General features: G+C 31.0%; 2 protein-coding genes across 2 annotated transcripts; both read left to right on the top strand.

Annotated features, from left to right (window-relative positions):
• The first annotated feature begins 1,177 nt into the window (after positions 1-1,177).
• On the top strand, positions 1,178-5,724 carry LOC101492204 (protein CLP1 homolog). Its single transcript, XM_012714825.3, has 10 exons — positions 1,178-1,547; positions 2,033-2,101; positions 2,220-2,315; positions 2,602-2,843; positions 2,984-3,122; positions 3,267-3,323; positions 3,477-3,611; positions 4,362-4,597; positions 5,347-5,391; positions 5,474-5,724. The coding sequence occupies exons 1-10, from the start codon at positions 1,335-1,337 to the stop codon at positions 5,559-5,561; spliced, it is 1,320 nt and encodes a 439-aa protein (XP_012570279.1). The 5' UTR covers positions 1,178-1,334; the 3' UTR covers positions 5,562-5,724.
• A 2,493-nt stretch (positions 5,725-8,217) lies between these two features.
• Positions 8,218-14,011, top strand: LOC105851907 (protein MAEA homolog). Its single transcript, XM_012714827.3, has 7 exons — positions 8,218-8,602; positions 9,020-9,214; positions 9,349-9,471; positions 9,740-9,925; positions 12,789-12,922; positions 13,481-13,667; positions 13,766-14,011. The coding sequence occupies exons 1-7, from the start codon at positions 8,282-8,284 to the stop codon at positions 13,865-13,867; spliced, it is 1,248 nt and encodes a 415-aa protein (XP_012570281.1). The 5' UTR covers positions 8,218-8,281; the 3' UTR covers positions 13,868-14,011.
• Positions 14,012-16,313: the final 2,302 nt, after the last annotated feature.

Genomic DNA, 16,313 nt, shown 5'->3' with positions numbered 1-16,313 from the left:
AACTTACAAATGTACAAGTCAACACCAGAACAGAGGAGAATATATCGACTGATTAATGAGAGGTTCATAAGGGTAACTTTGCAAACATTTTCAATCTGACAGCCACAGCCACAGCCACAGTAGCTTGAAGCCAATGGCAGGGTTTACATTTTCAACCATTTATCAAATTGAAGTATTTATATTTAAACCTGTCCTTGGGCAGATGATTCTACCATCATTCTTCTTAGCCATCTCTTCAAGAGCATACAAAGGAGAAAAACACAATAAAATTAGTCTCATTTGTTATTATTATTTTATGTAGAACATCTAGAATAAACTTGGTCCAGTATAAATAAAAAAGAGATTGGTGTTATAAACATATCCGTTGGGCAAGACTTGTGGTGGGTTCTCAGTGTCCATTAGCTCCTTTGATATATAGCAAACAAGCTTTGAGTGATGCTGCTTTGAATATGGTAATGGCAAGGCTAGTGTGTGGAAAGGCTCTTGTGATAGAGGGTCCTCTTTAGTGCAATCATCCTCATAACAATATCTTTATCAAGTTAAGGGTCATATATCAATAGAGTTAGCCATGGCAATGTAAATTTTACTTTATTATAATGTATAAATATTACAGTGCTATAATTAAATAGCTGAATTGTGAATCATTACTTTGCCTCTCCTCAACTTTTATATTTGGTGCTTTAGGATTAGAAGTCGTCTTTTTAAGGATGTAGCTTTTTTTCCCCTTACTTTTCTTTTTTCTTTATTTCGTGTAATTAATAAAATTATATAGTCATAATATAATTCTTTACACATAATTTCAATTAATTTACTTTACCTTATAATATTATTTTATTATGCTAGTTTTGAAAATATTTTTATAATAATTTATTATGTTAGATTTTCAATTGAAAGTAATGCATATAACATTAATTATATGATTATTTGTTGTATATCTAGTTATAAAAAAATTCTTAAAATAAATTTTTATTTTTTAAAATTCATTATTTAAAAAATTATAACAAAACCATTTAAATTAATTTTTTATTTGATGTTTTATTTATTTATCTTTTTAAAATGTTATAACATTAACAAAAACATAAAATAATATAATATTTATTATTTAGTCTCTAACAACAATATCCGAAGTTGTCATTTTAGTCTAGACTCAAAAAACTCATGATAATTGTAAATTGTGTACGAGAAATTGAATTGAATTGAATTGATACGATACATATCATTCAATCTTTTCGATTCTCAAAAGTGAGTCTACTCATTACCTGACTTTAGTTCGGAAACCAACATCCGCGGCAGCGCCACCGTGTATTCCGAACCCTAGCCTACCACATTACTAAATGGCGTATGGTGGTGGTGCAGCTCCTGTTGGTGGTTCGAATTTGACACCGGTAATTAAGCAAGTCAAATTGGAAAAGGAATGCGAACTGAGAATTGAAGTCGGTAACGACGCGCCTCTTCGCCTTCGTCTCCTCAATGGCACTGCTGAGATTTTCGGCACTGAACTTCCCCCTGAAATCTGGCTCAATTTTCCTCCTAGACTCAAGTTTGCTGTAACTCCTCATTTCCACTATTTTCTTCTATTACTGTACCATTTAACATAGGGTTAATGCTTTGTTAGTTAATATCAATGTTTGGATTGCATCTTGATTTTCAAATGCTCATTAACATCTTTATTTATTGCATCGCTGTTTGACTTAGGGCATTTTTGGATTGACAAATATTTGTGCCTATCTACTTACATAAGCACTTGTGAGTCTCTTTGAGAGAATTTATGAAAACAACTTAATGACACCTCCATAAGCTATTTTTCAACTTATTTCCATAAGTTTTCTAGGATAGCTTATTAAATCTGTTTATAGTGTAGATGATAACAATTTGAATTTATTTTAACTTTGTTATTAACATAGCTTATAATACGCAGTAATATCACAAACATTTATGCTATAAACACCTAATTATGTTATTTATCCAAACACAGGTTTAATATGATTTTTTTTCTACTTTTGAGTATATATTCATTTGTGGGATATGTCAGGTCTTTACTTGGTATGGTGCGACCATTGAAATGGATGGTAATACTGAAACTGATTATACTGCGGATGAGGTAAAGTATTGTGGGCCTATTACTTGTATTCCTTCTCTGAAACTCACTGTTAAGTGGTGAGCAAAAAAATGATTAAAAAATGGAAGAGATTGTAACTTTTTTTCCTTCTCAATTTCAGACACCAATGATTAGTTATGTTAATGTGCATGCTATATTAGAAGGAAGAAGAAGTCGCACCAAGGCTTTACCATCAGATGACTCTATATTGTCTCAGGTAATTTTATTGTGTCATGTGATTAGGAGATTGGATGCTTTCTGTGTGAGTTAGTGCAGATTGTTTTTTGTTTTTACTTGTTTTTTATGAATTTTATTTTGCATTGTCAATGTATCTTTCTAATGCTTTCTTTTATATGAATTATTGTTATGCCTACGGGCTTCAGAACTTGTGATTTTATCATAGATTGCTGTGTTTGGAAGACCAAACTTTGTAATTATTTTTCTTGTGTATGATGTATAGTTTGTAGTATGTGAATAAAGTATCAACTGATTTGGTTGGTCAGGGCCCTAGGGTGATTGTTGTAGGACCTACAGATTCTGGAAAGAGTACGCTGTCAAGGATGCTTCTTAGTTGGGCAGCTAAACAAGGTTGGAAACCCACCTTTGTTGACTTGGATATTGGCCAAGGATCTATAACAATTCCTGGATGCATTGCTGCTACTCCAATTGAAATGCCCATCGATCCTGTGGAGGGAATTCCTCTAGAAATGCCTCTCGTTTATTTTTATGGACACACTACTCCGAGGTACTTAATGTTGTAATTACTTCATATTTTCAACTATGAATTGGCAAAATCATACCAACACTGATTCATTTGAAGTTATCAAAACCATTAATAGCACATGAAGGAAATGAAATTCCAACCACCAACCATTGTTTTTACAGTAATAATGTAGAATTGTATAAAGTGAATGTCAAGGAGCTTGCGGGGATGCTGGAGAGACAATTTGCTGGAAATGCTGAATCTCGAGCTGCAGGAATGGTGATAAATACCATGGGATGGATAGAGGGAGTAGGCTATGATGTAATTGACCTCTGAACTTTACCTCATTGTTAAATTGAACACTGCCGAAACATGGAATGCACTGCTAATTCTGCTTAAAAGATCTTAATTATAGTGGTCTCTCTCCTCTCTCTTACTCATTCTTTTGGGAGTATTTTATTGCAGTTGCTATTGCATGCAATCCGTACATTCAAAGCAAATGTTGTCTTGGTATTGGGTCAGGTATATGCCTTATCTTGATTCAATGCATACTTCGTTGCATTTTTCCATACTATTATGCATCATACTTCCCTCATGGATAGTTGTCGATTAACGTTTTCATTATAATTTTTGTAAAGCTCAGAGTCTCAGTCTTTTCCTTTGAACTTCTTATAGGAAAAACTGTGCAGCATGCTCAGAGATGTGCTTAAGGGTGAGCCTAAAGTAGATGTAGTGAAACTTCAGAGGTCAGGTGGAGTTGTATCTAGGAATGCGAAGGTCCGCCAGAAGGCCAGAAGTTATAGGATAAGGGTAAACATACTTTTCCTCTTTTGAATATTCTCTGCATTTAGTAAATATATTATTTCTTCTCATAATTTTTCATTTTAGAGGATTTTGATTTATACTTGTTAAATGTTATATTTTTTATTATTTAATTTAAATGTTAGATGTTAGTTAAAGGGCAATGGTGGGGTTTAGGGAAGCTATGGGTCCATTAAGTTTCTATTGTGAAAAACTTTTACTTGCATTTGATAAAGGCCGGTTACACTACCGGAACCCACAACCTCCTAGCCCGATGATTCCACTTCAAATTATCAAATGTTAATTGTTGGTGTAAATGTTTATTATTATTAGGCTGCTATTAATCTTGCCGTTAACTGAGAAAAGGATGATTTTTATTTATGTGAAATACACAGGATTATAAAGTGTTCTATGTTCAGTTACAATAAAACTGGTCTCATAATGAACTAAGTACTGGGTTGTGTATTCCAGAAGATTAGAAAATTGAAACTGAATTGTTTTTGAGTTAATGTTTGAAATTAAAAGGATCCTTTGCATCTGTTAGCACTGTTTGACACCTTGTAGACACATATTTGTGTGGATATAAAACTGAATTGGCTGAAGATCGCTTCTGGATATTTTGTTTATTAGCTTTACCTCTGGGTTTGCCCTTTTGTTTCTGCCCCCTCCTTGGGCATGCTTGATATTCACTGAATTGTCCTGCCAGCTCAACTGTTTTGCGGCTCTAATTGAAATCACTGCCATATGATTTTGACGCAGGAATACTTTTATGGCCTTGCAAACGATCTTTCTCCTCATTCTAATATTGCAAATTTTAGTGACTTGTTTGTTTATCGAGTTGGTGGCGGGCCACAAGCCCCACGCTCTGCCTTGCCAATTGGAGCAGAACCTGCTGCAGATCCAACAAGAGTTGTACCTGTGAATATAAATCGTGATTTGCTACATGTAGTCCTTGCTGTCTCATTTGCCAAGGAACCTGATGAGATCATTTCAAGGTAACTATGATTTGGATGGTCAACTATTTATTATCCAAATATTAATAATCTTAAGTTTTAAGTTTAAATTTTTTATAGAGCCCAATGGCAGTGTTTGATTCATATATTATTTTATTTTGCTGTTGTAAATGTTACCAACCTTTATCCAACGTATCACACTTCATGAAGTCAAGTGAAGGCCAAAAGAGAAAAGAACAACATGTGTGTTATCCCATAAGGCAACCTCTGCCAATTAGTTGGAAACAGTTGGGTGGGGGAGCTGGGGATCCTTAAGGAGAGTTGTTGTATATTAATTTTGTTTTGAGAAGATATATTAATTTATTGAGTAATAGAAATGGCTTCTAGGATTTTTCTTAAAGACTTTTTAATCATTTTGGTTATTTTGAGCTTAGCTCTTTTGTCCTTAAAAAAGATCCTCTGTACAAATGGGGCCATTTGTGAGATTTGATGCAATATCAAGGTTTTAAATTTGAAGTGTAATGGATAATAAATCTCAAAGATACCAAAACAGTTTTTGAACATTTTAAAATAGAGAGAAAAGAATGTAATGAAAATATATTTTGGTATAACAAACTTTGAATTCATTTAGTTTGTGTATGTACTCCGTTGTTTTAACTTCATTTAGGTGGCTTCATTGATTGAACTTATTTTTAAAATAGGAAAAATTCTTAGGCCAAAATATATTACGTGCTCCTTTCCCATCCCAAGTTTCATACAGTCGATAACGTGCCACATTTTTTCTGTTGCAGCAATATTGCTGGCTTTATCTATGTAACCGACATTGACATTCTGAGGTTTGTATTGTTAGATTTCATTTTGTTTTATATGTAGAATGTTTGCATGATTTGCATTTCTAACTTGATTTTTATATTACAGAAAGAAGATAACTTACCTTGCACCATCTGCTGGAGAACTTCCAAGCAAGTATTTAATTATGGGATCCTTAACATGGCTTGAGACATGAGCTGATGAACAGTTTTGTAACAGACACTCACTCTCTTGTTAGTTTTTGTTTTGATTATTATCCAATCTGAAGTTTGATCAATGCAAATACTAAAGGTAATTTATGAACTCTTTTGTTGAGAGGTTGTTAGTCCTAGTGGAAGGCTGATCTATCCCTTTTTCAAGCACTATCCAAATTATAATCTTTCATATATGCTAGTAGAATAGCAAGTTCCTTATTGCCCAAAAAGTTGAATTGCAATTGCATGTTTGTCTGTCTCCACTTCGCTATTGGTATCAAATATTGTTCAAATATGAAAGGGTTGGTAAATATTAAAGGGTGGTTTGATTGACTTTTACGTTATAGTTTTAGAAAACTATTTTATAAATAAATTTTGAAAAACTGTGTTTAAAAAGAAAATTTTAAAAAGATCTGTGACAACTTTATTTTTTAAAACTGTTTTAGAGATTAAAAAATGGAATAACTTGTTTGATAAGTTTGTTTTAGAATATAACTTCAAAACCAAAAATAAGAAAATTTGTTTATCATATATATCTACAAATGAAGGTCTGCAAGTGAGTGCAATCAGAAAATGTTAATGCATTGACTAAATAAGCTCAACATAGTTTATTGATTCAAAATAAAATTTGATAATTTAAAAAAATATTGATAATAATAAATTTAAAGTGGAATATTTTGAAAGTAATGTACATAATATTTATTAAATGATATAATTTTAAATAAATTATTAATTTTATATTAAAAACTGAAAATTGATATTTATTTTGAACCAATTTTTGGATTAAAGTAATCTATAGTGAGACGAAATGAGTGTATCATATTTAAATTTATTTTTTTATCAAATAAAATATAATTTTAAAAGACATTAATATATATATATATATATAGATAATTTTTAGTTTTAGCTTTAATTATTTAAAAACTCCAATTTTAGTCAGATATTAATCAAATTCTGGTAGTGAAGGTTAAAAAATTATCACTTAATTATAATTAATTTAATTTATTTATTATATTTTTTTTGGGCTTAATTGCAGTTTTGGTTCTTTATTTTAGCTCAATCACAAAAGTAGTTTTCCATTTTATTTCTCATCAGTTTTGATCTCTAAACAGAATTTTGGTCCAAAATTTGATAAAGTGTCATTTTTAAAACCGCATTACACCATTTATAATCATAGATTTCAGGTACAATTGTTGCAACACGAGATCTTGCGGCATAATATGACTTAAATAAATGCAAAAAAATAAAATTTCATTAAATTTTGGATCAAAATTCTGTTTAAAGTCCAAAATTGAAAAAAAAAAATGAATAGACTACTTTTATGATTCAGTTAAAATAAGGAGAATAAAACTGTAATTAAATCTTACTTTTTTTAATATAAAATCATTTAGCAAACTCCATAACACGTTTTTTTTTATGTGCATAACATGATATGTATTGGTAATAATTAGCATAGAATAAACCGATAAGAAAAACATATTTATTGAATAATTATCAAATATGTTATTAAAAAATGTAATAGTAGTCTGTTTCTTTTCTTCAATTTTAAAAACTAGAAATTAAAAAGTAAAACTACTTTAAACTGTTTTGCTTTTTTAGTCCTTAAAATCAGAAAATACGATTTAATTTTTAAAAGTGTTATTTATAAAATGTCTAACCAAACAAAATTTTCTGTTTTTAAATTTTTGAAAATAAAAACATAGTTTTTATATAAAAAATCAAACAGCCACTAAGTATTTGAAGTATTGCTTACAAGCACACAAGAATCAACTGTTTGTATTGAAGTGATTTTGTTTTTCAGTCGTTCTTTAATCTAAAGAAAAAAGGATTGGAAAAGCACAGCAGATTTGGAGAAAATGCTGAGTTTATGAAGTGTGAATCTCCCAATTTAGTCTCTTAAGTCTTAAGGATCGTTATTCATTTTATTTCTGTACAAATCATTTCCTTTAAGCAGCTTTTTCAAGAAAAAAAACAATGTCCTTCAACATTTGGTTCCACTGCTACGAGTATTATTATTATTTTTTAAATTGTTTTAACAACAACTTAACTAATTCGCACACTAATCTTCTCTCCTAAAATCAAGAAACACTGAATAAATTAGTACTCAGCAGCAGCCTGTAGATCATAACATTTAATTGGAAAAATCATATGTTCTTGGTGTGATCAAGTTCCATAAAAAAACAATGATGGAGTATTTTTAGATTTTTTAAATGCTTTTAGAGTGTATTTAAGTTTTTAAAAAATCTCTTATCAAGTTGTCTTTTATTGACAGAAAATTTCTTATTTTAAGATACATTTATTATAGATTTAAAAAAAGAATTTTAATATTTTATAATTTATATATTATTTTTGAAAGATTTTAATAAAATAAAAAACTGTTTTAATTTTCGTATGTAATAGTAAGAATATTTCTTTTATTTAAACAATAATTATAAAAATGGTTTTTAAGAAGCTATCAAAAACAGTTTATCACTAATTCAATTATAAATATTTTCATTTTTTTAAAAACAATATAAAACCTCATACTTTTAAAAGTAATTATTATTTTTTTAAGTAAAATATTATTTAAAAAAAAACTATAACAAACCCACCATTAAATTAGAAAAATAACGATTTTGTTGTTTATTATCATTTATTTTTTGATAATTTTGTTTAAGCATTTATCCATTTGCAAGTTGCATACTCTGAGATTCCATTTTGTCTTTCATTTCTTCCTTCCCCAATGGAAATGGATTCCCTTCCTAACGGAAACAACACTGCCACTGGAACCCCCACCGGAGCCACCGTCGGCGTTAACTCCACCCCCACTCCTTCCTCCAACCTCCCTCGACTCACGGAGTCTCTCAAGCTGGAGCACCAGTTTCTCAGAGTCCCTTTTGAGCACTACAAGAAAACCATCCGTGCCAACCATCGCGTAGTCGAGAAAGAAATGTCCGCCGTTATCTCCGGCGTCAACGATGCCGCTGCCTCTAACTTTTCCCCCGACGACGCCGTTAATCATCTTAACTCCCTCGTCTCCCGCCTCCAAGGGCTCAAGAGAAAAGTAACAACTAACCTAATTTTGTGATTCGAATTTCGTTTCAACGCGTGATGCAGGAATTTGTTTTCTATTACTATCTTTTCACACGAATCACATGTTTCATGGTTACGGTATTGAAATTATTTGAATTTCGGTTTTGCATTTTTCAATCTTGATTTGCAGTGCCAAATAATGATCTGGATATTCGATTAAGCAAAATTGTGAACATAATTTGATTTTCGCAAAATAATTCGACTTTGTTTTAGTTGTAAATAATTCGACTTTGATTAAGTAAGTAGTTACTGCAAGTGGTTATGATATTTAGTATCCTTGGTGGTCAGTTTTGTTTTGCATTTCCTTCCTAAATGATTTCAGTTGCATTCTTGGTTAACTATGGTTTCTAATTGATTATCTTGGTTTGTAATTGTGAAAAATGGTAAGTTGGAGGAAGGAAACCGGGCAGAGCATTTGCAAGCGCAGAAGTGTCGTGTACGTCTCGATCATTTGGAATCTGCTGATGCAGAAAACATGTCAGAATGGAATAACACTCGCTTGAAGCGGATTCTTGTTGATTACATGTTAAGGATGTCATATTATGACACTGCAGCGAAACTCGCCGAATGCAGCAACTTGCAGGTAATGAATATGGTGGTCATTTGTGGAAGCTGGCAATATGCTGTTCGTGCTGGTTCTTCTCTGTGTAACATGCTGCAATCTCCATTTTGTGTCACTTTGCTCTAACAGTAATTTTATCGATCTTTGTCTATCAGGAACTCGTTGATATTGATGTATTCCAAGAAGCAAAAAAGGTTATTGATGCTCTGCAAAATAAGGATGTTGCTCCTGCCCTAGCATGGTGTGCTGAAAACAAATCAAGGCTGAAGAAGTCTAAGGTTTATACTGCTGTCTGAGCTTACTAATAGTTGCTGCCTCATACTTTTAGATTTATTTGGCTCTTGAGTCTAGGTGATATGCATTTTTGTTAAGGCGATAAGAATATTTATAGAATCATCCCAGACATCCAACAAATTAACTTGATGCAAAGCCATAGTGTCCACAACTACTAGGGTTTCTCGTGTGATTTTAATTGTTCGTAAAAATGCATAATTTGGGAATCATACTATTGATGATTGTTAATTAAGAGTGGTTTATTGTCAACAGAGCAAATTGGAGTTCCAGCTGAGACTTCAAGAGTTCATAGAGTTGGTAAGAGCTGAAAACAATTTAAGAGCCATCACATATGCTAAGAAGTATCTCTCACCATGGGGAGCGACCCACATGAAAGAACTGCAGCGAGTTACTGCAACACTAGCTTTTAAAAAAGACACCGAATGTGCCACATATAAGGTGATAATGCATTCCTTTTGCGTGTGCATAAGTTATACCAGTACGTCTTTAGTTTTATTTTTTTCAATGCAACATTGTTAAGATTGTATTTATATTCATAGTTGTTGAATGGCACAATTCATTATATGAATCCGATTTTATATTAACACTATGTTTGGTTTGTGGGAAATTTAGAAGAAAGAAATAGATGAAAGATAATTAGGAAGAGAGAGTGAAACTTTTTTTGTTTAGTGGATGAGAGAAGTAGTTAAGAGAGAAATTGAACAACTTTTTTCTTTCTCCATACAAGTGCAAAGAAACAGAGGCAAGATCACCCATATTTTTACTGTTTTACTTTAATACCCGCCGTCCATGACTTTCCCCCTGGGTGTGTTTTCTAACTAGGAGCTTGGCTTGCTCATCATAGTTAGAGATGAGTGATGCTGTGCTGGGCGTTTTCTTTTTGTAGTAGAACATTTAAAAATGACACTAATTGATTGAAACACACACAATACATACTACAAATGCAGTGCATCTCATGATTAAATTGTTAGTTTTTAAACTGTTTTTTGTGGACGTTCAATGGAAATTTTTTGCTTTTGAAACATCATAAAAGTTAGGCTTAAATGTACTATTGGTCTCCCTATTTGAATTGAAATATGATTTCAGTCCCCCGATATTTAAATCCTGGATTTTAGTTCCTCTGTTTCACAAGTTTCAAGATTTTTCCCCATAACCTAGTTTGGGGCTTATTTTATATGAGGTGTCATTTTCATCATTAAAGTGGGATTAAATTTAATGATGTGACATTGCTAATTTGATCCCAAAACAATGGTTTTGAGAATAATAGGTATAGGTTTACATTTGATCAATGAAACTGAAAAAAATGTTGAAACAGGTTTTCTAGTCTACTGTGTGTGGTCCAAATCAACAAAGTCACATCATCAATGTAATTCTACATCATAATATTAATGATTTGTCATAAAAAATAAGCCCCAAACTGTGTTGTCGGGAAAAATCCTGAAACATGTGAAACTGGGGGACTAAAATCTCGGATTTTAATACAGGAGGATTAAAATCTTGCTTCAGTTAAAATAGGGGGACAAAAATGCATTTAAACTTAAAATTTATGTTATAAATCGTGCAGTATGGCAAAGTGAGCTCCAAACCAGGATTTTGTTCTTAAAGCAGCAGCCACAGAAGAAACAGTGATGGATATGAGTTGCAGGCAAAAATACTGGAGTGGACTGGGGTATTATTGTTTTTGAAATAATACGAGTTCACTAATTGCACTTTTCTATTTAACTAATCAAAGGGAGATAGAAAGAAAACTGAACAATTCGTTCTCTTCTCTTTCTTTTCTATTTTTCCAAGACTTAACAATACCAACAATCCACTCCCTTTCTCACATCTTTTTCTCTTAAACCAAACAAAGCATAAATAGCCGGTAATTCATATCATTTGGTGAGTCGCAGTTGGCTTCGATTGTTGCCTGAGTCACACAAATCAATGCAACTTTGTATCATCGATAGAGATGATTCTCCAATTCATTATCACTCCTTTTTTTTTTTTTTTTTTTTTTTTTTTCCTACAACCAATTCTCACAAGAGAATTTGAAGGAACATATTCCTTACATTGTTAAATAGAAGGAACGGAAGGGACATTGCATATTGTACCTTGCCCCTTCCTCTGTTTTCATCTGGAGGGGTAGAGGCCTGCTTTTCCACATGGGCAGACCAGACAATATATTAATTGTTTGAATCTTCTATTTCCCTCCTTTTTTTTTTTTTTTTTTTTCATTTTTCCTACAACCAATTCTCACAAGAGAATTTGAAGGAACATATTCCTTACATTGTTAAATAGAAGGAACGGAAGGGACATTGCATATTGTACCTTGCCCCTTCCTCTGTTTTCATCTGGAGGGGTAGAGGCCTGCTTTTCCACATGGGCAGACCAGACAATATATTAATTGTTTGAATCTTCTATTACTGGGTACAATTTTTGTTCTTATATTATCCAGTATTCACACAACTTTTGAATGGTCTATTGATGATGAGATTAGGACTTACAAGTGTACTAATGATGGTACTGGAATTTACTATTTCCTTAATGATATCTGATATTTGAGTTTTGTTATGAGAATCTCAAGTATTTAGTTCATTTGTTTTTTTAATGTGGAATTATGTATATATATTTGAGGGTTTATTTTCTCTAAATTTAACATGTTATGCAATTTAATAACTACGTTGGCTGCATAGTGAAAAATTTGGAGGGGCAAGATGAAAGAAGAGGATTCATTTCGGCATTTTTAATTAACTTTGAATTTGGTTGTAAAAGAGTGTGTAGTTCTTCAATCATCTATAATTTTCTTTTAGGAAAAAGAGGAAGAATAACAAGCAATATGCTGATAACACTAATTTTTTGAAGAATAGCACTGTCTAATGGATATTGTAACTATGTTTCTTAGTTTTTCTAGTTGTTTATAATTTAGTTGACTAAACAAGGTCCGGATCTCTTAAGCTGTAAATTGTAATGTATTTTCTTACTTGTTTGTTTTATAATGGAGATGACTTGTGTCATGCAGTGTGTATCACACATTGTCAAACATAGTTCATCCTATGTTGATTAGATAAGAAACAAGAGTTTATTTGCATGAGTTTTGATTTTACTATGATCTATTCTGATAAAAGAAGATTTTTATGTCTGTTGTATTTACAAATTACAATGAAGTCTATCGACATTCAACATGATATTGGTTGGACAGAGCATTTTGATACTCTTCTTCTTTGGTAGACTTTTTGCTTCATATTGCGTCGTCTATCTTTGTTCACTGCTATTTCAACACTGAAATATTTGCAATTTTTTGTGTGTGCATAATTTACAGGTCTTATTTGAAGCTAAGCAATGGGATTATCTAGTAGACCAATTCAAACAGGAGTTCTGCAAGTTATATGGCATGACTTTAGAGCCTTTGCTCAATATCTATCTGCAAGCTGGTCTTTCAGCTCTCAAAACTCCGTATCCTTAAAAAATATAATTATTTGCAAAAAGTTTTTTAACCTATAAACTCCTATGCTCTAGCATCGTCATGAGTTATTATCATTCTTACATACATATATAATTGCCCCCCAAAAAAATGAAATTAAAGCACCCGAATCTCCTTAATGGGTTGTTATGTTCATATCAACAATTCCCGAGCATTTAATGTATGATAAGTTATTTCATATTTCCAGTCTTGAGTTTATACGTAGCAGTTATTGAAAATCGTAGTTTATTTTGGGATACAGTATTCATATCATTTTTAACTGGTGTCTAAGGTACCCTCCAGTTGATTTTAATGTCATTTCTCAAGGTCTTACTAATCTGTTATTGCTATTCCTATAAATCATCTAAAATATGGTTCCTGTCACTCACAAGCATCTTATTTTAAGACGTATTGTGGAAGATTTCAAGGCTCATACTGATAATACCAAGTCTCTTGCTCATAAAATGCATGGTTCTTATTGCTACCTTATGGTTGTCTGTACACATTGTCATGGCTAACTCTCTTGATATATGACCCTTAACTTGTTAAAGATATTGTTATGAGGATGATTGCACAAAAGAGGACCCTCTATCACAAGAGGCTTTCCGCACACTAGCCTTGCCATTACCATATTCAAAGCAGCATCACTCAAAGCTTGTTTGCTATATATCGAAGGAGCTAATGGACACTGAGAACCCACCACAAGTCTTGCCCAATGGATATGTTTATAGCACCAAGGTCTCTTTTTTATTTATACTGGACCAAGTTTATTCTAGATGTTCTACATAAAATCATAACAAATGAGACTAATTTTATTGTGTTTTTCTCCTTTGTAGGCTCTTGAAGAGATGGCTAAGAAGAATGATGGTAGAATCATCTGCCCAAGGACAGGTTTAAATTGCAGTTACACAGAATTGGTCAAGGCATATATTTCGTAAATATAAATACTTCAATTTGATAAATGGTTGAAAATGTAAATCCTGCCATTGGCTTCAAGCTACTGTGGCTGTGGCTGTCAGATTGAAAATGTTTGCAAAGTTACTCTTATGAACCTCTCATTAATCAGTTGATATATTTTCCTCTGTTCTGGTGTTGACTTAACCTTGTACATATGTAAGTTGTTTCAGTGTTACTTGGATGGCTTAAACATGTGCATACATTGATTTTGTATTTTCCATTGTAGGTTTTGATTGGTTGTGAAAAGAAATAAAAAAGAAAGAAAGATATGAGAAAGAGAGATAGATGTAAAAAATAGAGTAGATTGAATGAATTGTTTGGTACAAAGAAAAACAGGTAAAAGAAGTGTGTTTTATCTACACTTCTTTTATCTATGTAAGTTTTATTGTATGAATTTAATTTATCAAAATTAAGGTAATTTTTATTTTCATTAAATTAATGAAATAAAGTATTTAATTATTTTAATTTTATTTTATGAAATTAATCTAAAATTTAAAAATATCTAATGTGTCGTATACTTATAAACTAATACGTGTGAGGGTGCAGTATTTATTTTTGTTGGTATACATTTTCTATATTTCTATGTAGGTTTCTCTTGGCTCTCTGCAATTACTCTTTTACAAATAGTTACAAATAGTTATTAGTGACCTTGTTCGGGTGGGGGATATCCTAACACAACTTGTTCAATCTCTTTGTATTGCTCTTTGTATTTTCAATTGAATAAAGTTGTTTACTGTAAAAAAGAAACTTTAAGTGCCAGTCAAGTTATATAAACTCTGTAAAATGTGAAAAAAATTTGAAGACATTGAGAAATCAAGGGGTTGTGTGAAAAGAGAAGTGAGATTCTACATTTCTTTTTTTCAATTCAGTTATAAATAATTTATTTGATGTTGCACAAGTATTTTGACTAATGTTGGTTTTACAATTGTCCAATTTAACCATTTGTTTGGAAGACACTAACACTTGGAGAACGTGATGAAATTAGTGTTAGCCTCATATGACCTTTTGTTTACTCGCTATGATATGCCAAAAAAGCATATAAAATGATTGTCTTTGATGTCCAATACTACATCTCCATGTTTTTTTAGATAAACTAGAGCTTGATTTCCATGTTATTAACAAATCCCCCCATTCCCCACCCCACCAAGGGTTCCAAGGGTGTAAGCTTCTTAGGGACATATGGTGGCCCATGGTCACGACCATCCCAAAGTCCCTAAATTTTTTTAAAAAAATATTACTATTTTTTTTTTGTTTGAATAATATTATTGAAACATAATTTAATACAAATTGAGACACAAATACAATCCTTTGTATTAAAATACAAATACAAAACATGATCATATATATTTTACATGGTATTTGTGTCTTATTTTGTGTTTCAATAATATTACTCTTTTTTATTATTAGATACATTTGACTTATAATTTGATCAGCAAAAATTGATCTATTTGATTCATATTATGGACCAAATATATTAATTTTTGTTCACCAAATTATAATTCAAATGTCTATTATAAATATCCAATAATTATTTATAATTTTTTTTGCAAAAATAACTATTATAATTATAAAATAAATTAAATTTTTCAACCTAAATTACAATTATGTAAGTTGTGAATTTTATATAGATATATAAAAATCAAACCAAATGATTCTATGATCCAAAAAATTTAACCAAAACTAATTAAATTAGTTTGATATGTTTTTATGAGTTTGATTTCAAGTTGAATTAAACCAATAAATTTGACATTTATTAATTTGGGATATAGTTTCACATAATTTCAAAATAGATTGCATAATGCTCAAACTAAATCATTATCTTTTAGTAACAATATGTCAATATTAATATCTTAAACAATGTTTTCTCTTCCTTGTACTTAATAATGTTGCATCAATAGTGTATAAATTTAGATTTAATTTGTATGCATCAACGATATAAAGATATTTTATACTTTCAATTAATCCTAATAGTCAGATTAATAAAAAAAATTGACTTTTATCATAATTACTTTTAAAGTCACACTTATGGATTAGTAAAAAAAATTACTTTCATAAAATATAACAATTAAACTCTAAAATTTTTAGTGTTTGAAATTTTGTTTTAGAAACTAATTTTTAATTATTAAAATTCTCAACTAAAATTTGATCTATTACCTTTATCAAGCAATCGTTAAAAGTTTGATCGTCAATATTTTTTTGTAAATTTACAACTTAAAATTCTATATATAATACAATATTATACCTATTTATTTATCTATTAAAATTTTAAAAATTTAATCACCTCGTTGTTTCAATTCAAGTTTTGCCGCTTCCCATGACAAATGTGAATTAACATTAAGGTCTTGCTAAAATAACAACAACCGATAATTTATTGGTAATACATGTATCTATAAATAGCCAACTAATTATTGGTTCCAATTTGTGACC

This window comes from Cicer arietinum, chromosome 4 (genome assembly GCF_000331145.2).
Source record: "Cicer arietinum cultivar CDC Frontier isolate Library 1 chromosome 4, Cicar.CDCFrontier_v2.0, whole genome shotgun sequence".
NCBI classification, from domain to species: domain Eukaryota; kingdom Viridiplantae; phylum Streptophyta; class Magnoliopsida; order Fabales; family Fabaceae; genus Cicer; species Cicer arietinum.
This window is presented reverse-complemented; position numbering and strand designations above follow the sequence as displayed.

Coding starts and splice junctions, on each gene's coding strand:
- LOC101492204 (XM_012714825.3), top strand. CDS start 1,335: ATGGCGTATGGTGGTGGTGCAGCTCCTGTTGGTGGTTCGAATTTGACA. Junction 2,844..2,983: donor TATGGACACACTACTCCGAG/GTACTTAATGTT, acceptor TTGTTTTTACAG/TAATAATGTAGAATTGTATA. Junction 3,324..3,476: donor TTGTCTTGGTATTGGGTCAG/GTATATGCCTTA, acceptor AACTTCTTATAG/GAAAAACTGTGCAGCATGCT.
- LOC105851907 (XM_012714827.3), top strand. CDS start 8,282: ATGGAAATGGATTCCCTTCCTAACGGAAACAACACTGCCACTGGAACC. Junction 9,472..9,739: donor CAAGGCTGAAGAAGTCTAAG/GTTTATACTGCT, acceptor TATTGTCAACAG/AGCAAATTGGAGTTCCAGCT. Junction 12,923..13,480: donor CTTTCAGCTCTCAAAACTCC/GTATCCTTAAAA, acceptor AACTTGTTAAAG/ATATTGTTATGAGGATGATT.